The sequence below is a fragment of the Bos indicus x Bos taurus genome, chromosome 13 (assembly GCF_003369695.1).
Source record: "Bos indicus x Bos taurus breed Angus x Brahman F1 hybrid chromosome 13, Bos_hybrid_MaternalHap_v2.0, whole genome shotgun sequence".
NCBI classification, from domain to species: Eukaryota; Metazoa; Chordata; class Mammalia; order Artiodactyla; family Bovidae; genus Bos; species Bos indicus x Bos taurus.
Genome location: NC_040088.1, coordinates 80,868,539 through 80,888,667, shown reverse-complemented (window position 1 = coordinate 80,888,667; position 20,129 = coordinate 80,868,539). Strand labels below are relative to the sequence as shown.

Below are 20,129 nucleotides of genomic sequence, written 5' to 3'. Positions count from 1 at the left end.
ACCTTTTGGAGACTTTATTATAGTGATTAGTGTTGATCCTTAACAAGAGAACTTACCAACTAAAATGGTTTGTCTGGCCATAGAGTAAAAGAGTGGTTCTTAAAATGTGTCCTCCACCCATCAGTGGCATCAGCAGCATCTGAGAGCTTGCTAGACAGGCAAACCACGGGGGCCACCCAGAACGAGTGAATCAGAATCTCTAGGGTGGGGCCAGGAATCTTGGGTTTAATAAAATCCTCAGGAGATTCAGCTGAAAGTCCAAGTTTGAGAACCACTAGGCAAGAACAAACATGACCATTCAACCGGCCCTTTATATGAAAGTGTTAGTTGCTCAGTCATGTCTGACTCTTAGCGACCATGTGGACTGTAGCCCACCAGGCTCCTCTGCCCAAGGAATTCTCCAGGCAAGAATAATGGAGTAGGTTGCCATGTCCTTCTCCAGGGGCTCTTCCTGACCTACAGATTGAACCCAGGTCTCCTGAAGTGCAGGCAGATTCTTTATCATCTGAGCCAGCAGCAAGGCAGATTCCTAACCACTAGACCATGAAGGCCCTTTATATAAAAGTGTCTAATTCAGCAGGAATTTTGGTAATACTGCTTATGACATTCTTGCAGACAAAGTGATGTCAGATAAAAAAGGAGTTTCTCAAAGTTATTTTCCAAAAGTTTTATCTTTTACAGGGTGCTCCCCACCCAACTCTCACCTTGCTGACATGCCTTTGGCTTGGGTACCTGAAGTTTAACTTTTGACACAATTCTAAGATAACCTTTGGCTCTTGGTTTCTGAGATTTTGGAAATGTTGGCCAGTGTAAACTTGCACTGCTACATTATGTGGACAAATTCCTTTGCAATGATCTAAATCAAGGTTCTCAAAGCATGTCCCCACACCAGCAGCATCAGTGTCACCTGGAATCTTTTCAGAATTGCAAATTCTCAGGCTCCATCCCAGCCCTGCTCAATCAGAAACTCTGGGGATAGGCCTGGCAATCTGTGTTTATCAAGCCCTCCAGGTGATTCTGTTGGACTGCAGCTTGAGAAACACTGACCTGAAAGAATCTACGTAGAAGAGTATGTCCCAGTGATTTTGACATGTGATTTAAATAAGGTTTGGACCAAAGCAGCTGACACAACCAATCAGAGAAGACAGTGTTGGTTGCCATGGTGAACTTACATTCAAAACCAGCCAGCCTGAAGTTTACAGTTCTGAAGAAACAGTACTTTGCCACCACCTAAGGAACTGTATACCTCTTCCACTACTGCTTTTATATCACAATCTCTTTTCTCATTTTCCTTTGTCTGTTTTAAAGGACAATTTGACTCCAAATTAGAACTGTCAATTCTACTTAAAAAAAAAAAAAAAAAAAACACTTTGCCAAAATGGGCTTTAAACATGTACAGCTCTACCTATTCATTACTTTCTATCAATTCATTCATGGCTTCTTATTCCAAAGAATGTTCTGACTTCTGCAATATATTCTGCATAGTTTATATCTGGCCCTTCTCAGGTCATTTGCAAGATTTCCCCAGAGGAGTCTTGTCTAAAGAGTTAGTTCATCCAAACTTTGTGGCATGCTCTGGCCCCTTGAACCTATGATTTTCCTAATTTGAGGAGCTGGTACAGTCAGCGGATTCACTATGATACAAAAGTGCTGACAGCACCGGCTGCATTCACAGGGTCTGGGGAAGGAGACGCTCCATCTAAAGGGCTTTGGTGAGAGGATGAAGGCTGGATTTCTTGGCTGTCTTTCAGTTAGGAGGCATTTAATTAACTGGTCTTTCTGGGGAAAATTCAACCTAGACTTCCAGATGTTCAAGCTGGTTTTAGAAAAGGCAGAGGAACCAGAGATCAAATTGCCAACATCCACTGGATCATCAAAAGGGCAAGAGAGTTCCAGAAAAACATCTACTTCTACTTTATTGACTATGCCAAAGCCTTTGACTGTGTGGATCACAACAAACTGTGGAAAATTCTTCAAGAGATGGGAATACCAGACCACCTGACTTGCCTATTGAAAAGCCTGTATGCAGGTCAGGAAACAACAGTTAGAAGTGGACATGGAACAACAGACTGGTTCCAAATAGGAAAAGGAGTACATCAAGGCTGTATATGGTCACCCTGCTTATTTAACTTATATGCAGAGAACATCATGAGAAACACTGGGCTGGATGAAGGACAAACTGAAATCAAGATTGCTGGGAGAAATATCAACCTCAGATATGCAGATGACACCACCTTATGGCAGAAAGTGAAGAAGAACTAAAGAGCCTCTTGATGAAAGTGAAAGAGGAGAGTGAAAAAGTTGGCTTAAAGCTCAACATTCAGAAAACAAAGATCATGGCATCTGGTCCCATCACTTCATGGCAAATAGATGGGGAAAAAGTGGAAACAGTGGCTGACTTTATTTTTTGGGCTCCAAAATCACTGCAGATGGTGATTGCAGCCATGAAATTAAAAGATGCTAGCTCCTTAGAAGGAAAGTTATGACCAACCTAGACAGCATATTAAAAAGCAGAGACTTTACTTTGTCAACCAAGGTCCATCTAGTCAAGGCTATGGTTTTTCCAGTGGTAACATATGCATGTGAGAGTTGGACTATAAAGAAAGTTGAGTACCGAAGAATTGATGCTTTTCAACTGTGATGTTGGAGAAGACTCTTAAGAGTCGTTTGGACTGCAAGGAGATCCAACCAGTCCATCCTGAAGGAGATCAGTCCTGGGTGTTCAGTGGAATGACTGGTGTTGAAGTTGAAACTCCAGTACTTTGGCCACCTGATGTGAAAAGGTGACTCATTGAAAAGACCCTGATGCTGGGAAAGATTGAGGGCAGGAGGTGAAGGGGACGACAGAGGATGAGATGGTTGGATGGCATCACCGACTTGATGGACATGAGTTTGAGCAAGTTCTGGGAGTTGGTGATGGACAGGGAGGCCTGGCATGCTGTGGTTCATGGGGTTGCAAAGAGTTGGACACGACTGAGCGACTGAACTGAACTGAACTGACTCTTGTCATTCCTTGTCTGTATTTATTTATTTTTTTCACAGACATTACTGTGCCTGAAATGTGCAGAAATCCAGGACTGGATTCATACTTGAGAGGTATTTTCCAGTCATTTCTCTATTAGCATTTAAATGTCTATAACAAACATTCCCCCATACAGACTGAATTCTCACACATTTGGCATCAAAGTTGGGAAGCCCATTACGTGAGTAAGAGAAACATGGGGCTCAGTTAGGTAACTTTGCTCCAATTCTCAGTGGGGCTGATAGATTTTGTCCAAGAAGAAAGGTAGCCAGCTCACTCAGGAGGTGGAAGAAATGAGCTAGAAGATTCTCTTATGTCCTACAGCCACCACACATGATGGATTACCACTGAGATGGGAGCTTCCTACTTTACTGCCAGCCAGGACGTCCTAGGACTAGCACAACTGAAAAACCATGGTGCAATAGATGTTACTCTAACCTCATCCCATAATAAGCACGTTCCACACTCCCTGACAAGAGAGCACATCCTGGCCTTTAGCTAGGACGATACACTAAAACAGCTCCCTTCCAGAATACTCCTCATCAAATGGCAATTTCTTAAAGTTAAGAAAATAGCCCTTGTTTCATTTGGACATTCTCCTTTGCCATGATGATCAATAGCAGATAACTTTTTGGGGCATACTGTGTCTTCCTTTTCTGGGTTTTATAAAAACTCGGAATATTGCAAAAAATAATGAAACGATAAAGCAAATTCTTTCCAATCTTGATTTCTTTTTAGATAAGTTCCAGCCTATTATTTAGTCATTAGTGAGGCATTTATCTTTTATTCCAGAGAAAATCATCTTCAATAGAAGGATCAGTTCAGTTCAGTTGCTCAGTCATGTCTGACCCTTTGCGACCCCATGGACTGCAGCACTCCAGGCCTCCCTGTCCATGATACTGCCTAATATTAACAAGTAGAGTGGGTTAACTGGTCAGCTTCTATTAAATGTCGATCAATACTGTTTAAGATGAGAGGTTCCTTTTTGTCCCTAAAGATTTATCTTCTTGAATATCCACCTCATTTTTACATTTCAGCTGGCCTGAAAAGTTTCAAAATCTTATCAGAACATAAAATTTACAAGATGCAAGATCAAAACACCCTGTATCAATCTTTGGGCAGGACAGACCCACATGTTCAGTACTAGAATAAATTGACTAATAAGACCATGAATAAATGACAGAATCACTATTCCAAGTTACTCAGTGCAAGTGATCTCTTACAAGCATTTCTTGTAATTTATCAGCTAGGTTCCTTCTTTACACCCTTTAAAAATGCATCCACTGTTGTTTTACATATCATTTAAGCCCAGTGTATTTAATATGCATGTTAATACAGAATAAGGTATTTACATAGCTCAGATGCCTACTGTTATAAGAAGTGAGGACAGAATTTGACCTATTGGATAACATGACGATAAACTTCAATGATGTTTAATTCCCACAGGAAGCCTTTGGGCAATGTGATGGCCCAGGGAATTCTTGTCATCCTGATGTACAGAAGTAAACTGCAAAGGCTGAGTTTTTGGTAGTCTCTTGACCTATCTGAAATGTTTTGAGTCTGATTTCCACTTTAATGCAATGATCCTGATGAACAGTCCTTTTAAAAATCTAGCTATTTGTTTAAGGTAAGTTATATCTTATTTTAGGAATCACATAATTCATTTTTATTTGAAATCTCTCTCTCTTAGACTATGAAGACTAAATATGTATAATTTATAGGTATGTATACACATAAATATATTTTATTATATACAAAATATATATGCATATGCATGTATATGTGTATACATACATAAAAATCATTTAGTATAGTTAAAACCTGTTCTTACTAAATTTTGTATAAAAATTTAGACATTCTGAGGGCAAATGCATAACAACACAAGCCTGCCTAATATAATATCTACTCAGAGGTTACTGACACAAACACCATTTAAAGTAGAAATAAAAATTTCCTATTTTGTGATTGCACTGTATGAATATGAGTAAAAAAGACTCACATCTGAAAGCTGAGGTTGCTTTTCATGTGCTGCAATTTACAGTAAGTGGTGAACATTATAATCACTGAAGAATAACTGTGGATAATATATGGATGTTTAAAACAAATACATGATTTAGGCATTTGAGAGCTCACCCTGCATCAAATGAGGTCACGCTTTTCAAGCCAACTTAAAGAGCAAGTCCTGGCCATACCTTCATGGGCGCCAGCTGGATGGGCGTGATGCAGGAAGGGTCCACCATGGGCTTCGGCCTGTTGGCGGTGTCTGCTAGCAGGCTGTGCCACTGCTGTGGGAGGCCGGTAAATTTCTGTTCCTGTGGATCAAACCCAGTGTGAACCCTGTGTTCAAAGTTGGATGGGCCCGATATTTCAATCTTTTTCTTTTTTTTCCCAAACATGATGCAAAACCTGAGAAATGAAACAGAAAAGAGAACTGTTTATTATCTTGCCAGCCAAAAGACCACAGGAAAATCAGTAATTCACTCATCGTTCTGTCTTTTCAGCTTTTCCACTATTAGCTGCAGACAATGCAAGTTGTACTTTCAGAGTCTATAGATGAGGCTGCTGCTGCTGCTGCTAAGTTGCTTCAGTCATGTCCGACTCTGTGCGACCCCATAGTCGGCAGCCCACCAGGCTCCCCCGTCCCTGGGATTCTCCAGGCAAGAACACTGGAGTGGGTTGCCAATGCATGAAAGTGAAAAGTGAAAGTGAAGTCGCTCAGTCGTGTCCAACTCTGAAGCCTTCCAGGCTCCTCCGTCCATGGGATTCTCCAGGCAAGAGTACTGGAGTGGGGTTGCCTTCTCCGGTAGATGAGGCAACTTCATTCAAAAATTTTGCTTTTTCCTTATACTTGCCATGTGGATTAGGGTTTTCCAACTCGCTGAGTTTGGTCATGTGACTCACCTTAACTAATGGACTGTGGAGGAAGAAAAAGTCCTGCAGTTCAGGGTGGATATGTTTTAAGATTTTTTTGATGTGGACGATTTTTACTATCTTTACTGGATTTGTTACAATACTGTTTCTGCGTTATGTTTTGTCTTGTTTTCTTGGCCCTAAGGCATGTGGGATCAAACCTGCACCCCTGCACGGGAAGGCAAAGTCTTAGCCACCGGACCACCAGGGACGTCCCCAGGGTGGAGGTTTTTGAAGGTATTGTGTTTCCACTTCCCTCTTACACTTCTGCCACTTGGCATGCACATCTCTCTAGTGGATGATGTTCCCTCAGCCAAGATTCTGGAAGGAGAGATGCATGAAGCAGACACAAATCTGACCTCCAGGCTGGAGTCACACCAACAGCTGACTTGTGAGTATGAAATAAACGTTTGTCATGGAGTCATTAAGACCTTGTATTTGTTTGTTATGTGGTGTTACCAAAGCAAAAGCTGACTAGCACACAGGGAGAAGCATCTCAAAGTCTGATGTGCACTTAAAATCTAAAACATGTGTACAGAAAAATATGTGTAAACATGAAGAATGGGGTTAATAATTATATTTGCCACATAAAATTTTATTAGGATTAACCAAGTAAATACTTGTAAAACAAATGTCTGAAAAGCACCTGGCACAAAGTGAGTGCTAAGTGCTACAAGTATGGAACATACCTCTGGATGAATATACCAGAGATTGACTGGTATTGCCTGCAGAGAAGGGAGCCAGGAGGAAGCAGGGAACAATATCTACTTTATACTATATATTTATAATTTTATACAGTGTATTTTACTTGTTTGAAACAATGCAGTTTACCTATTTAAAAGGTCCTATGGCTTCCCTGGTGGCTCAGTGACAACGTGCCTGCCAATACAGGAGACACGGGTTCAATCCCTCGGTTGGGAAGATCCCTGAAGAAGGAAAGGGCAACCCACTCCAGTATTCTTGCCTGGGAAATCCCATGGACTGCAGAGCCTGGTGGGCTACAGGCTATGGCTTTCCAAAAGAGTTGGACACGACTTTGCCACTAAGCAACAACAAATGACAAAGATACATGTAGAAAATATGTAAAATAATCACTTTATGCTTTACATTTATTGAAAACACATAAGGTACCCTGGGCTTGAATGCTACTTAGTATTCATTGTGATCGCAGGTGACTGTTTTTCCCTCTCTGAATTTATTGAACAGGACAAGCACAATCATTTGGGGAATCCCAGCGACCCTGTTGCACCTATTAAAAACATGGTGCATTGGCTTCAATGTTACTTTGTGGGGGAAACCTTATCCCAGCCCTCAGACTTGAGTAGGTGGGATACACATACACTGCTACAGTCATGTACATATTTTTCTCCATGCTTATTCACTTGCTGTCAGTTGAACAATGGCATGCCTATTATCTGTCTTCCCTTCTAGAATATAAGATTCATAAGAGCAGGGATGCCGTCCACTTGCTCGTTACTCTTGGCCAATGTCTGGCACATGGTCAATTCAGTTCAGTTCAGTCATTCAGTCGTGTCCGATTCTTTGCAACCCCTTGAATTGCAGCATGCCAGGCCTCCCTGTCCATCACCAATTCCCGGAGTTCACTGAAACTCACATCCATCGAGTTGGTGATGCCATCCACCCATCTCATCCTCTGTCATCCCCTTCTCCTCCTGCCCCCAATCCCTCCCAGCATCAGAGTCTTTTCCAATGAGTCAACTCTTCGCATGAGGTGGCCAAAGTACTGGAGTTTCAGTTTTAGCGTTATTCCTTCCAAAGAACACCCCGGACTGATCTCCTCTAGAATGGACTGGTTGGATCTCCTTGCAGTCCAAGGGACTCTCAAGAGTCTCCTACCAACACCACAGTTCAAAAGCATCAATTCTTTGGTGCTCAGGTTTCTTCACAGTCCAACTCTCACATCCATACGTGACCACTGGAAAAACCATAGCCTTGACCAGATGGACCTTTGTTGGCAAAGTTATATCTCTGCTTTTTAATATGCTATCTAGGTTGGTCATAACTTTCCTTTCAAGGAGTAAGTGTCTTTTAATTTCATGGCTGCAATCACCATCTGCAGTGATTTTGGAGCCCCCCAAAATAAAGTCTGACACTGTTTCCACTGTTTCCCCATCTATTTCCCATGAAGTGATGGGACCAGATGCCATGATCTTAGTTTTCTGAATGTTGAGCTTTAAGCCAACTTTTTCACTCTCCTCTTTCACTTTCATCAAGAGACTTTTCAGTTCCTCCTCACTTTCTGCCATAAGGGTGGTATCATCTGCATATCTGAGGTTATTGATATTTCTCCACATGGTAGGGGTCAAGAATTATTTGCTGAGAGACTAACATCACCCAGAACAGAACATTTAGTGAAGAACACCTAGGATCAGAGCTCCACAGATGTTAACATCATCTTTTTCACTCTCCCTCCCTCCCTTCCCTTCATCCTCCTTTTGAACTTCTGTTGTTGTTGTTCTTTCTTTTAACTGTTTATCCCTGCTCAGCCAGCAGGGGTTTCCGACTTCCTTCTAGTTTTCTAATGCTTCCATTCCTTCACTACCTGGTGAGAACCTGCTTTCTGGTTGGCTGTCTTTTTGCTGTTACTTCACATGTTGGAAGGGACAAAGGAGCTTGCATTGATCTCTTCTAATAAGGGCACTAATACCATTCGTGAAGTTCCGACTTCAAGGAACAATCACCTCCCAAAGGCCCCGCTTCCTACTGCCACCACACTGGGGCTTTGGGGATGGCTCAGCAGTAAATAATTCACCTGCAAATGCAGGAGATGCACGTTCGACCCCTGAGTTGGGAAGATCCCCTGGAGAAGGAAATGGTGACCCACTCCAGTATTCCTGCCTGCAAAATCCCATGGACAGAGGAGCCTGGCTACAGTCCATGGAGTCGCAAAAGACTCAACTCATTAAGTCACAACTTAATGACTAAACAACGTTTGGATTAGAATGTCAACCCATGGATTTTGGAGAGACACATTCAGACCACAGCACAGCATATAGTCTCTTGACAGGGATCAGAGTCTTCATAGCATTAACTCCCCTGACTTTATCAAAACCCATTTTCACATCCATCCTGGTTGTTACTTCAGACTCATTTAGCAAACTCACATAAGGTGACAATGAAAAACTAACGAAAGATAGGAAGGGCTCAGAAATACCTTGGCACGTTGTCTCTCTTGGAAAACATAATGACATTTTTTAAAAACTCTTTATGTACCTTACTATAATTAGGTTAATAAGTACAGGTCAATTGATTTCAAACATTTGAGAACATCTCAGACAGAGCATAAAGAAGTAAAGGATGCAGCGGCAGTAGACTGTTACGGGAATGGCCTCGATGTCTCATGCCTGCCAGTGTCCAACCCTTGGGTGGGTCTCTCCAGCACTGACTCTGGACCAGAATATGTAATCCACAAAAGGACAACAGAAATTATGACACAAGACTGGAACGTGCTTGCCCCCTGGGGTGTGCCTCCATGCTGCTCTTGGAACCAGCCAGTGTGAGAACGAGGCCAGGCCATCTAGTTAGGGGGTGACAGATCATGTAACCCAGTCACTCATCAGCCCAGTGAGCCCTGGAAACAGCTGTCTCACTGACCTGCAGCTGTCCACTAGTAAGCAGTCAAAACAAGCAGGAAAAAACAAACAAACAGCTGAGCTGGACCTACAGTATCAACCTACAGAATCAGAATATAAATAAAATGGCTGTTGCTTTAAGCCATTACATTTTGGAACAGATCGTTGCACAAAAAATGCTAACTGATATGATCCCATCCCCTGCCTCTTCAGATGCCCATCACTTTTCTCTATTTTAGTTGCTTCATAGTCTCAAGCACAGTGCCCAATCTGGGTAACCATATTAGCTGTTATATTGTGTCCACTCATTGGAGTCTTAATTGTGATGCTATCGTCTGGTTTGTCAAGGGCCTAGAAGGTTTTCTGTGGCCAAGAAATTATGCCAAATAAGTAAGTGACTCTATACACCATCTCTCAGTATTATTTTATGAAAATATAAATATATTTGAAATATAATTTGGTCATGCATTGGTTGACTCCACTTGACATTTTAATAAACTTCATGATCATTTTTAGAAACCAGGTGACAATTGTTGTAGAAAAATCATTTGAGGATTTGCATATATTCATACTTGAACAAGAACTGAGAATGTTAGATCAAACATTTTTAGAACCAGAATAGAAATGTCTTACTATTTCCTTTCCAACTGTGAATTTCTCACTGGTTGCTATGGCATTCAAGTGAGAATATAAAAAAAGAAAATATTAATGAACTAATACTATTCTTGTTGTAAAATAAGACAGAGGAAACCCACAGCTGAATTAATTTGCCTACATTTCATCATGTGATACTATACAACTGTAATTTAAATGGTAGTAAATATAGTTCTAGGTGTCTAGTAAGTTTGAGTTAAAGAAGAAACAACTTAAAAAGAAAAGGAAGCTGTAAACTCTAGAGTCATGTTCCTATGACCCTCACACATGACTAAAAGCAGAGAGGGAATCTCCAAAGTCTACAGTGACGTTCCATGAGTGATGTCCACTCCCCTGATAGCACTGAGGAATCTCACATTCAGGCCAAAGATAGTATGGAAATCCTCCTCAAATCCAGACCTGCTTGGTAAAGGACTTCTCTAGGATGAGTACCTGCTTAGTCTGGAAAAGTGCTAACTGTTCAGTGTGTCTGAGCTCACTTAAAACTCATGATAATCCTCTGGTGCGGGGTCCTCAATACCACCCCATGGTTTGATGTATTAGGAGGACTCACAGGACTCAGCACAGAGTGATGCTCATGATGATGAATTATTGCAGTGAAAGAACACAATGCAGAATCTGCAAAGGAGAAAGGTGTTATCTGCATATCTGAGGTTATTGATATTTCTCCCGACAATCTTGATTCCAGCTTGTGTTTCTTCCAGTCCAGCATTTCTCTTGATGTACTCTGCATAGAAGTTAAATAAACAGGGTGACAATATACAGCCTTGATGAACTCCTATTCCTATTTGGAACCAGTCTGTTGTTCCATGTCCAGTTCTAACTGTTGCTTCCTGACCTGCATACAAATTTCTCAAGAGGCAGATCAGGTGGTCTGGTATTCCCATCTCTTTCAGAATTTTCTATAGTTTATTGTGATCCACACAGTCAAAGGCTTTGGCATAGTCAATAAAGCAGAATTAGATGTTTTTATGGAACTCTTTTGCTTTCTCCATGATCCAGCAGATGTTGGCAATTTGATTTCTGGTTCCTCTGCCTTTTCTAAAACCAGCTTGAACATCAGGAAGTTCACGGGTCACATATTGCTAAAGCCTGGCTTGGAGAATTTTAAGCATCATTATAATTCCATACCTGGGCATATATCTGGAGAAGACATGATCCAAAAGGATACATGCGCCCCAGTGTTCATTATAGTACTGTTTACAATAGCCAAAACATGGAAGAAACCTAAATGCCCATTGACAGAGGAATGGATAAAGAAGATGTGGTATGTATATATATATATACACACACACACACACACATACATGCATACATACATACAATGGAATATTACATAACCATTAAAATGAATTAAATAATGCCATCTGGAGCAACATGATGGACCTGTGAAAATGTCAGTTGCTCAGTCGTGCCTGACTCTTTGTGACCCCATGGACTGTAATCTGCCAGGCTTCTCTTTCCGTAGGATTTCCAAGGCAAGAATACTGGAGTGGGTTGCCATTCCCTTCTCCACGGGATTTTCCCAACCCAGGGATTGAACCCAGGTCTCCCACATTACAGGCAGATTCTTTACAGTCTGGGTCACCAGGGGAGACAGTATCATACTGAATGACAGAAATCAGACAGAGAAGGAGAAATATCATATGACATCCCTTATATGTGGAATCTAAAAGGAAATGATACAAATGAACTTACTTATAAAATAGAAAGAGACTCACAGACTTAGAAAATAAACTTGTGGTTTCCAGGGAGGAAGGGAGAGTCAGAGACTTTGGGAAGGACATGTACACACTGTTGTATTTAAAATGGATAACCAACAAGGACCTATTATACAGCACATGGAACTCAGCTCAGTGTTATGTGCCAGCCTGAACGGGATGGGGATTTGGGGGGAGAATAGATACATGTATTTATATGGCTGAGTCCCTTCACTGTTCACCTGAAAGTACCACAGCATTGTTAATCAGCTATGCCCCAATAAAAAACAAAAAGCTTAAAGTTTGGGGAAACAAAAACAGGGCTACCAACCATCATTTTCAAATTATATCTAGGGCAGCCATTCACAAGTGATTCACGAAGCTGCTCTCCTTTGGAGAAATAATGACACATCAGATCACAACTTAGTTTTCCCAATGGTGACAGGTGTTTAGATTCTCATCTTGCCCAAGAAGTGGCAGTTCCTATAGAAGAAGTATTCAGCAAGGTGTTTGAATCATGAGTAGATTTCTAACCTTGGGCCCTTTCACCTTTGTTTCTACTGTTCTATTAATACATTACTTGCTGAAGTTTTTGAATATTGGCAAAAGCTACCCAGTTTTGTGGTAGCTATATCCACTGAAAGTGACATGTAGGCTGGGAATGAAATATCTCTTTTGATTGTTGAATTGAACATTTACAACTTGATGAGCAGGTGGAGATATTTTAAGAAACTACATATGATAGATAAAACTAATGCCTCCTACTTCTCGCCTCTCTAATGTCTCTTAGCTCACAGGTTCTTGGCTTATGAAACAAGCGTTGTATTAGTCAAGAGATCTGAGAAACAGAAACATAGGATTTATATAGATGTATATAAGAGGAAATATTATAGATTGGCTAACGTGGTTATGTTGGCCAAGATGCCCCGTGACACACTGCAAGCTGGACAACCAGGAAGGCTAGCTGTGTAATTCTGTCCATGTCGACAGCCCTGAGAGTCAGGGGCTGGTGGTGTAGGACCCAGTCTGACTATGAAAACACAATAACTAGAGGCACCAATGTCTAAGGGCAGGAGAAGACAGAGGTCTCAGCTCAAGTAGGGAAAGAGTGAATTCACCCTTCCTTGATCTTTTTGTTCCATGGGGCCCTCTGGGAATTCGATGATGCTTACCCACATTGGGGAGGGTCATCTGCATTATTCAGTTCACCAGTTCAAATGCTAATCTCTTCCAGAAACATTCCCAGAAACAACATATACCAACTATCTGGACATTCCTTGGCCCAGTCAAGTTGACACATAGTGTTAACCATCACAAGCATGTAGGGGAAAACTTATAAGGACATTCTTCCTGTTTATGTAGAAAATGAAGTAAACTTGTAGGTAGATTTAAAACCTCTATTTGATGGCAAGCATGCCCACTGGCCTAGAAAACACATGACTACTGGCCATTAACATTTTTTTATTCTCCTGAATATTTTTAGTTCAAAATTTTAGGACTATGAATTCTATTTTAATTTTCTTGCTCAAAGTGTGATTTGTTTTATATATATATTTTTATATGTTAAGTAATTTATATATGTTTTGTAACTTCTGCCATTCTTTATTAATAAGTAGAGTTGGAATAATCAGTAAGAGCAGTGCTATAATGATGTAAAATACCTGTAGTTTCCAAAACATTGGCATGCTCATAAGGTGCTCTGAATTGAGTTAGGACCACAGTATAAAAATTCACAAGGTATTATTTTTCTAGCATTTTCAAAATCATTGAAAAGTATTTGAAACACATGCAACAGTGTGGATAAACCTTGAAGATATTAAGTGAAATAAGCCAGACCCAGAGGGCCAAATATTGTATGATTCCACATGTATGAGGTACCTAAAGGAGTCAAACTGATAGTGACAGAGAGTATAATGGTGTTGCCAGGGGCTGGAAAGATGGGAGAATGGGAACTTACTATTTAATGGGCACAGAGTTTGGGTAAAGTTCTGAAGACGGATGGTAGTGATAGTTGCACAATGATGTTCATGTCCTTAGAACTGTACACATAAAATGAGGTATCATCTCACACTAATCAGAATGGCCATCAACATAAAAAAAAAATCTGCAAACAATAAATTCTGTGAGGATGTGAAGAAAAAGGAAACATCTTGCACAGTTGGAAGAAATGTAAATTGATATAACTGAAAAAAACAGAATGGAGATTCCTGGAAAAACTAGGAATAAAGCTACCATATGACCCAGAAATCCCTCTACTGGGCGTATGACCTGAGAAAACCATAATTGAAAAAGACATATGTACCCCTATGTTCATTGAAGCACTATTTACAACAGCTAGGACATGGAAGCAACCTGGATGCCCATTGACAGATGACCAGATAAAGAAGATATGGCACATATATACAATGGAATATTACTCAGCCATAAAAAATAATATATCTGAATCAGTTCCAATGTGGTAGATTAACCTAGAGCCTGTCATATACAGTGAAGCAAGTCAGGAAGAGAAAAACAAATATCATATACTAATGCATATATATGGAATCTAGAAAAATGGTATTGATGAACCTGTTTGCAGGGAAGGAATGGAAACTTAGTTATAGAGAATGGGCTTATGGACACAATGGGGGAAGAATAGAGTGGGATGAATGGAGAAGGTGGCGTCAACATATACACTACCCTTTGTCAAATAGATAGCTGGTGAAACGTTACTATATAGCACAGGGAGCCCAGCCTGACATCTGATGACCTAGAGGGGTGGGACTTGGGGAAGTAATGGAGGCTCAAGCAGGAGGTGATACATGTATAATTATGGCTGATTTGTGTTGTTGCACAGCAGAAACCAACACAACATTGTAAAGCAATTTTCCCCCAAATAAAAATCATAAAAAATAAAATAAGGCAGAATGAAAAAAAATAGTGAATTTTATGTTATGTATATTTTATAATAATAAGTAATAATGGTATAGACATGCTCCAGGAACTCTGGCCTGCAAGGAGGTAGTTAGCAGAGAGAGGCCACATTGAAGATGGAGTGACATAGAAGTAAGAAGGCAGAGCTGGAGCCAACTTATTAGAGTCGACTTATTAGACAATCTTTTTGTTCTTACCTCTCTCACCATCAAGAAGGCATTGGTCTAAGCTTTGGCTCTGACAACTGCCTAGACTGTGATTTCAGGCTCTACAGCAGAACTGAGGAGTCAGTGTAATTACTGGACTATTAAGGTTTTCAGCTGGACAGACATCTGGATGGTTACAGGACAACCACAGAATTGAATGATGGTGCCTTTGATGTACATCTCAGAAGTGAGTCTTTGCTCATTGACCTCCTCGTGAAGAGATTTTTCTCTTTTTAGCCTCAGATCTCATTTGAAGAACTTGGTAAATGCAGTAATGGATATTTAAGCACTTCTGAATACCAACCTGTGTTCAGATAATTTAGGTTTAATGACTGGCCTGTCATTGGTAGAAGAAAGATGGCTGTCTGAGAAACTGCACTGCAGGGGGATGGCACTGACACACCATCGCCCCGTTGAGATTTCATTGCTCAGACACATGTTTGGCATACCTTCAGATTCAGGAACGAAAGATTCACCAGACTTTTAGTTAAGTTGCTTTAGGTAAAATAGAACATGTATATAATTTGGGATTCAGAAGAAATATTAATAACTTGGGATGGGTTTATAATATCATCAAAAATAAAGCTGTTTCCTAAGAAAAAATATCATATCATATACAAAAAGGGGTAAATGACATGCTTTCCTTTCCTTGGATTCTTTTAATGCAGAATGTCTCCTGGACATCACCCATGGAGCAGCCCACTGTTGTACCGGGTGCTTCCCATTCCAGAAAAACTGCTTCAAAGCATGTTGTGCCAACAAAGGGACTATTTTTGTATCTGGCCTTTATTTATATGCACAGATCCTCATAATCCAGATGCCCCCTCATGCTCTGTGTACTCTTCTGACTTGCTCCCTGATCCAACAGCACCTGCCTTCTCAACCTCCTTAGAAGCATCTGACTTATAATTTTTATCCTTCGAATTTGAACTTAGTCTCCATCTGTAACTCCTTGCTTTTTCTTTGTCTTTCTCTACTGTGCGGATCGCCTAGGTACCTCTCATTGATCAAGCTGTTTGGATCTCACATATCTGCTGGTTCCTTCTCATCTTAGCTTTCCAATTCTGTCCTGATTGTAGGCTGTGACTGAAGTTGGATTTATCATATCCATTTATCCAACTCCACACTGTATAGACCATCCACATTGCAAGACCACTCTGATCTAACTCAGTTCTCCATCCTGGCTTCAATTCATCCAACTCATTTTATCTATCATCCAATATCCAGGGCTGACAAAAGGCATGCTTTGAGGAAAATATTTAAATCCTAATCATTTTCACAGTGTCCACAGTGATAGATAGTGTTAAAATAGGAGCAAGAAGAAAATTATGCTTTGTAGAATAGCATCAATAGAGCTGTTGTCATGTATTGCTAAAGTAGTATCTGACTCTTTTGTGACCCCATGGACTATAGCCTGCAAAGTTCCTCTGTCCATGCAATTTCCCAGGCACGAATACTGCAATGGGTTGCCATTTCCTTCTCCAGGAGATCTTCCTGACCCAGGGACAGAATGTGTGTCTCCTGCATTACAGGGAGATTCTTTACCACTGAACCATCTGCTGCCTCTGTGGTAAAGAATCTGACTGCCAATTCAGGTTTCCCTGGTGGCTCAGACAGTAAAGAATTTGCCTGCAATGCAAGAGACCTGGGTTTGATCCCTGGACTGGGAAGATCCCATGGAGGAGGGCATGGCAACCCACTCCAGTATTCTTGTCTGGAGAAACCCCATGGACAGAGGAGCCTGAGTTACAAAGAGTTGGACATGACTGAGTGACTAAGCACAGTACAGCCAATGCAGGAGACATGGGTTCACAGGTTCAATCCCTGGGTCAGGAAGATCCCCTGGAGAAGGAAATGACAACCCACTCTAGTATTCTTGCCTGGAGAATCCCAGGGACAGAAGAGCCTAGTGGGCTGCCGTCTATGGGGTCGCAGAGTCGAACATGACTGACGCGACTTAGCAGCAGCAGTATAAAATCAAAACCAGGAATCAGACATTGGTAAAGTGTGTGTATTTTGTACTACATCATTCACGTGTGTAGATTCATGTAACCACTAGCACAATCAAGACACAAAACTGTCGCATCCGCACAAAGATCTCCCTCCTGTCACACCTACCCTCCTCAGCCCTGGCAACTGCTAATCTTGTTTTTTATTTCCATAAATTTGTAATTTTGATTCTATTAATGGCATCACACAGAGTATGACTATTTGAGATTGGCTTTTCTTTTTTTTTTGGGCATGGAGCATAATGCCCTTGAGATCCACCAAGTTGATTTGTGTTTCAATAGTTTGCTTCTTTTTATTGCGGAGTAATATTCTGTGATATGTTGTACCATTATGATCTGTTTAACCATTTACCTACTGAGTGACAGTTTTATTGTCTCCAATTTTTGACTATTATAAATAAAGCTGGTATGAATATTACTGTACAGGTCTAATGTAGTCATGAGACTTACTAATTTTTTATATTATGTATTTAAATAATATTTTGAACTAAGGAAAATACATCATTTAAGTTAATTTCACTTCTTGCATTTTAAAATACAGTTACTAGAATATTCAAAATTAAATATACCTCATTTATTTCTATTGACTATCACTGTGATAGAGTAACTTTTGAAGGAAGTAGTTTTGTGGCTACTTGTAATGCAGATATTGGTGAAGAATGTTTAGATTTTAGCCTTCATAAATGAGAAGGTATAGTTCTTGAAAAGTTGAGACAGAACAGTCCAGAAAGAAAGAAGACTAAAGATAATGGCCCCAAAAGAGAAAAGAACTTACCATGTTCAAGAAACCAAAATAGCCTGTATAGTAGAAGCAGTATTGATTGAAGGGGGAATGGCATGGCCCACCATCTTGAGGTAGACAATATCTACATAATTCTAGATTCTCTACTTTCCTTTTTCATTCTACTCCATTGATACTAATGTCCAAATATCCTTGTCTACTTTCTCTGAGGGTAATAGGTAGGAAAACTTAAGACAGAAAGTACTTTCAAAGTGATTCTTTAAGTGGAGCAGAAATTCCCAAATAGACATTGAATGATGTGTTAATCCTGGCAATATATCCATTTGTTTAAAACTTAATGTAAATTACAAAATTAGTTTATCAGTTAGCTTTTGTGCATAACAAACAATCCCAATAATTAGTGACTTAAAATGACAACTACTTATTTAGCTCACAACATTGTGGGCTGGCAATCTGTGCTAAGCTCAGTTAGGTGTTACTTCTGGTCTTATCCACACTTGCTGCTATGATCTGTGGTCAGCTGTGGTTGGCTAGATACTGACTGGCCTAGGATGGCCACATGGACTCTCTTCTTTCAGTAGAATAGCACAGGCTTACTATGATGATATCAGGGTTCTAGGAGAGTGCAGAAGTGAGGCCTCTTGAGACCTAGGCTTGAGACAGGTGCACTGCTGGTTCTGTTATAATCTATAATCAGTGCAAGTCATAGGTCCAGCCCAGATTCCAGGTGTAGGAGACAGAGTCCACCTCCTAAAGAGAAGAACTATAAAGTCATATTACAAAGGGTGTGGCAATCAGGACAGGTAGTGAATTAGGACCACAGTTAATAACAGTGGTATACTGGTAAATGGTGAATGACTGGCTCTTTTAAGGAGGTTAGAAAGGAACAAACAGCCCTTATTGTTGTGTTTGCCAAATTCCGTGGTGCAAATAGTTTCATCATGGCTGACTCCAAGCTACCATGTGACACTGTTGAACAAAGAAGCACTCATTGACTCTCAACAGTCATGTAAGCCAGCTCCAGCGTAGCACTGAGTGTGTGCTTAATCGCTCAGTTGTGTCCAACCCTTTGTGACCCCATGGACTATAGCCCACCAGACTCCTCTTTCCATGGGGATTCTCCAAGCAAGAATACTGGAGTGGGTTGCCATGTCCTCCTCTAGGGGATCTTCTCAAGCCAGGGACTGAACCCAGGTCTCCAGTACTGCAGGCAGATTCTTTGCCATCTGAGCCACCAATGAAGTCCATAGAACTGAGAGTGACCTCTAAATATGGAAACTGGCAGCAGAATGCTCCAATTTCTGGCATTCACCAATCAGGATAGCATACTAAGACCCTTGTTCTCTCTTTAAAAAGTCCACTGCAGGGAGCTACATTCTCCAACAATAGGAATAAAGTCCTCCAAATTCCCATATTAGGTACAAAGATTTTAGAGGTCTTTGCAACAGAAACTATGAAATAAATGGCATGTGTTGTTATCATCTAATTCTCCAACTTCCCAGGTGACTGAAGATAGGATTATGTGTGTATGGCTGGCAATCAAAAGAGATCTATAAATCATGATTGGAAACACTGTCAAGTTCAGGAATATTAGTGACTGCTTTCTTTCCTTCAGTCTCCAAGAAGACAAAAACTGATGCATCAGAATTTCACATAGAGCAAAATAACCTTAAATAACCTTAATTTTGCTTTATTTAGATTGGTCAGATGTGCTACACAAACACTTGCCTAATTTTTTTGCTCCATCTCATCTGAGGTCAGATGCGAATACCACCTCCTATGAGAACATGGGCTTTTCCTAGGCAGTGGCAATGGTATCTGTCTTATTTTCAAAAATAAGTTATTAGCCTTTCTGACAAAAGTTTGAAAAACCTCATAGAGTTGGGCTTCTGTTGGAGCTTATGGGAAGAAGACTGGTTCCTAATAGGAAAAGGAGTACGTCAAGGCTGTATATTGTCACCTTGCTTATTTAATTTATATGCAGAGTACATCATGAGAAATGCTGGGCTGGATGAAGTGCAAGGTGGAATCAAGATTGCTGGGAGAAATATCAATAACCTCAGATATGCAGATGACACCACCCTTATGGCAGAAAGTGAAGAAGAACTAAAGAGCCTCTTGATGAAAGTGGAAGAGGAGAGTGAAAAAGTTGGCTTAAAGCTCAATATTCAGAAAACTAAGATCATGGCATCTGGTCCCATTACTTCATGGCAAATAGATGGGGAAACATTGGAAACAGTGGCTGACTTTATTTTTGGGGGGCTCCAAATTCACTACAGATGGTGATTGCAGCCATGAAATTAAAAGACACTTGCTCCTTGGAAGGAAAGTTATGACCAACCTAGATAGCATATTAAAAAGCAGATATTACTTTGCCAAC

At 40.6% G+C, this 20,129-nt stretch overlaps 1 protein-coding gene across 2 annotated transcripts in view; it reads right to left on the bottom strand.

Moving 5' to 3' along the window:
• The window catches only part of PAK5 (p21 (RAC1) activated kinase 5), a 426,783-nt gene that overhangs the window by 109,484 nt on the left and 297,170 nt on the right, over positions 1–20,129 (bottom strand). For both annotated transcript variants that reach the window (XM_027560315.1, XM_027560316.1), the window contains exon 3: positions 5,215–5,428. In XM_027560315.1, the coding sequence (XP_027416116.1) occupies positions 5,215–5,418 (204 nt within the window). In that variant the 5' untranslated portion in view covers positions 5,419–5,428. The remainder of the gene's footprint in view (positions 1–5,214; positions 5,429–20,129) is intronic.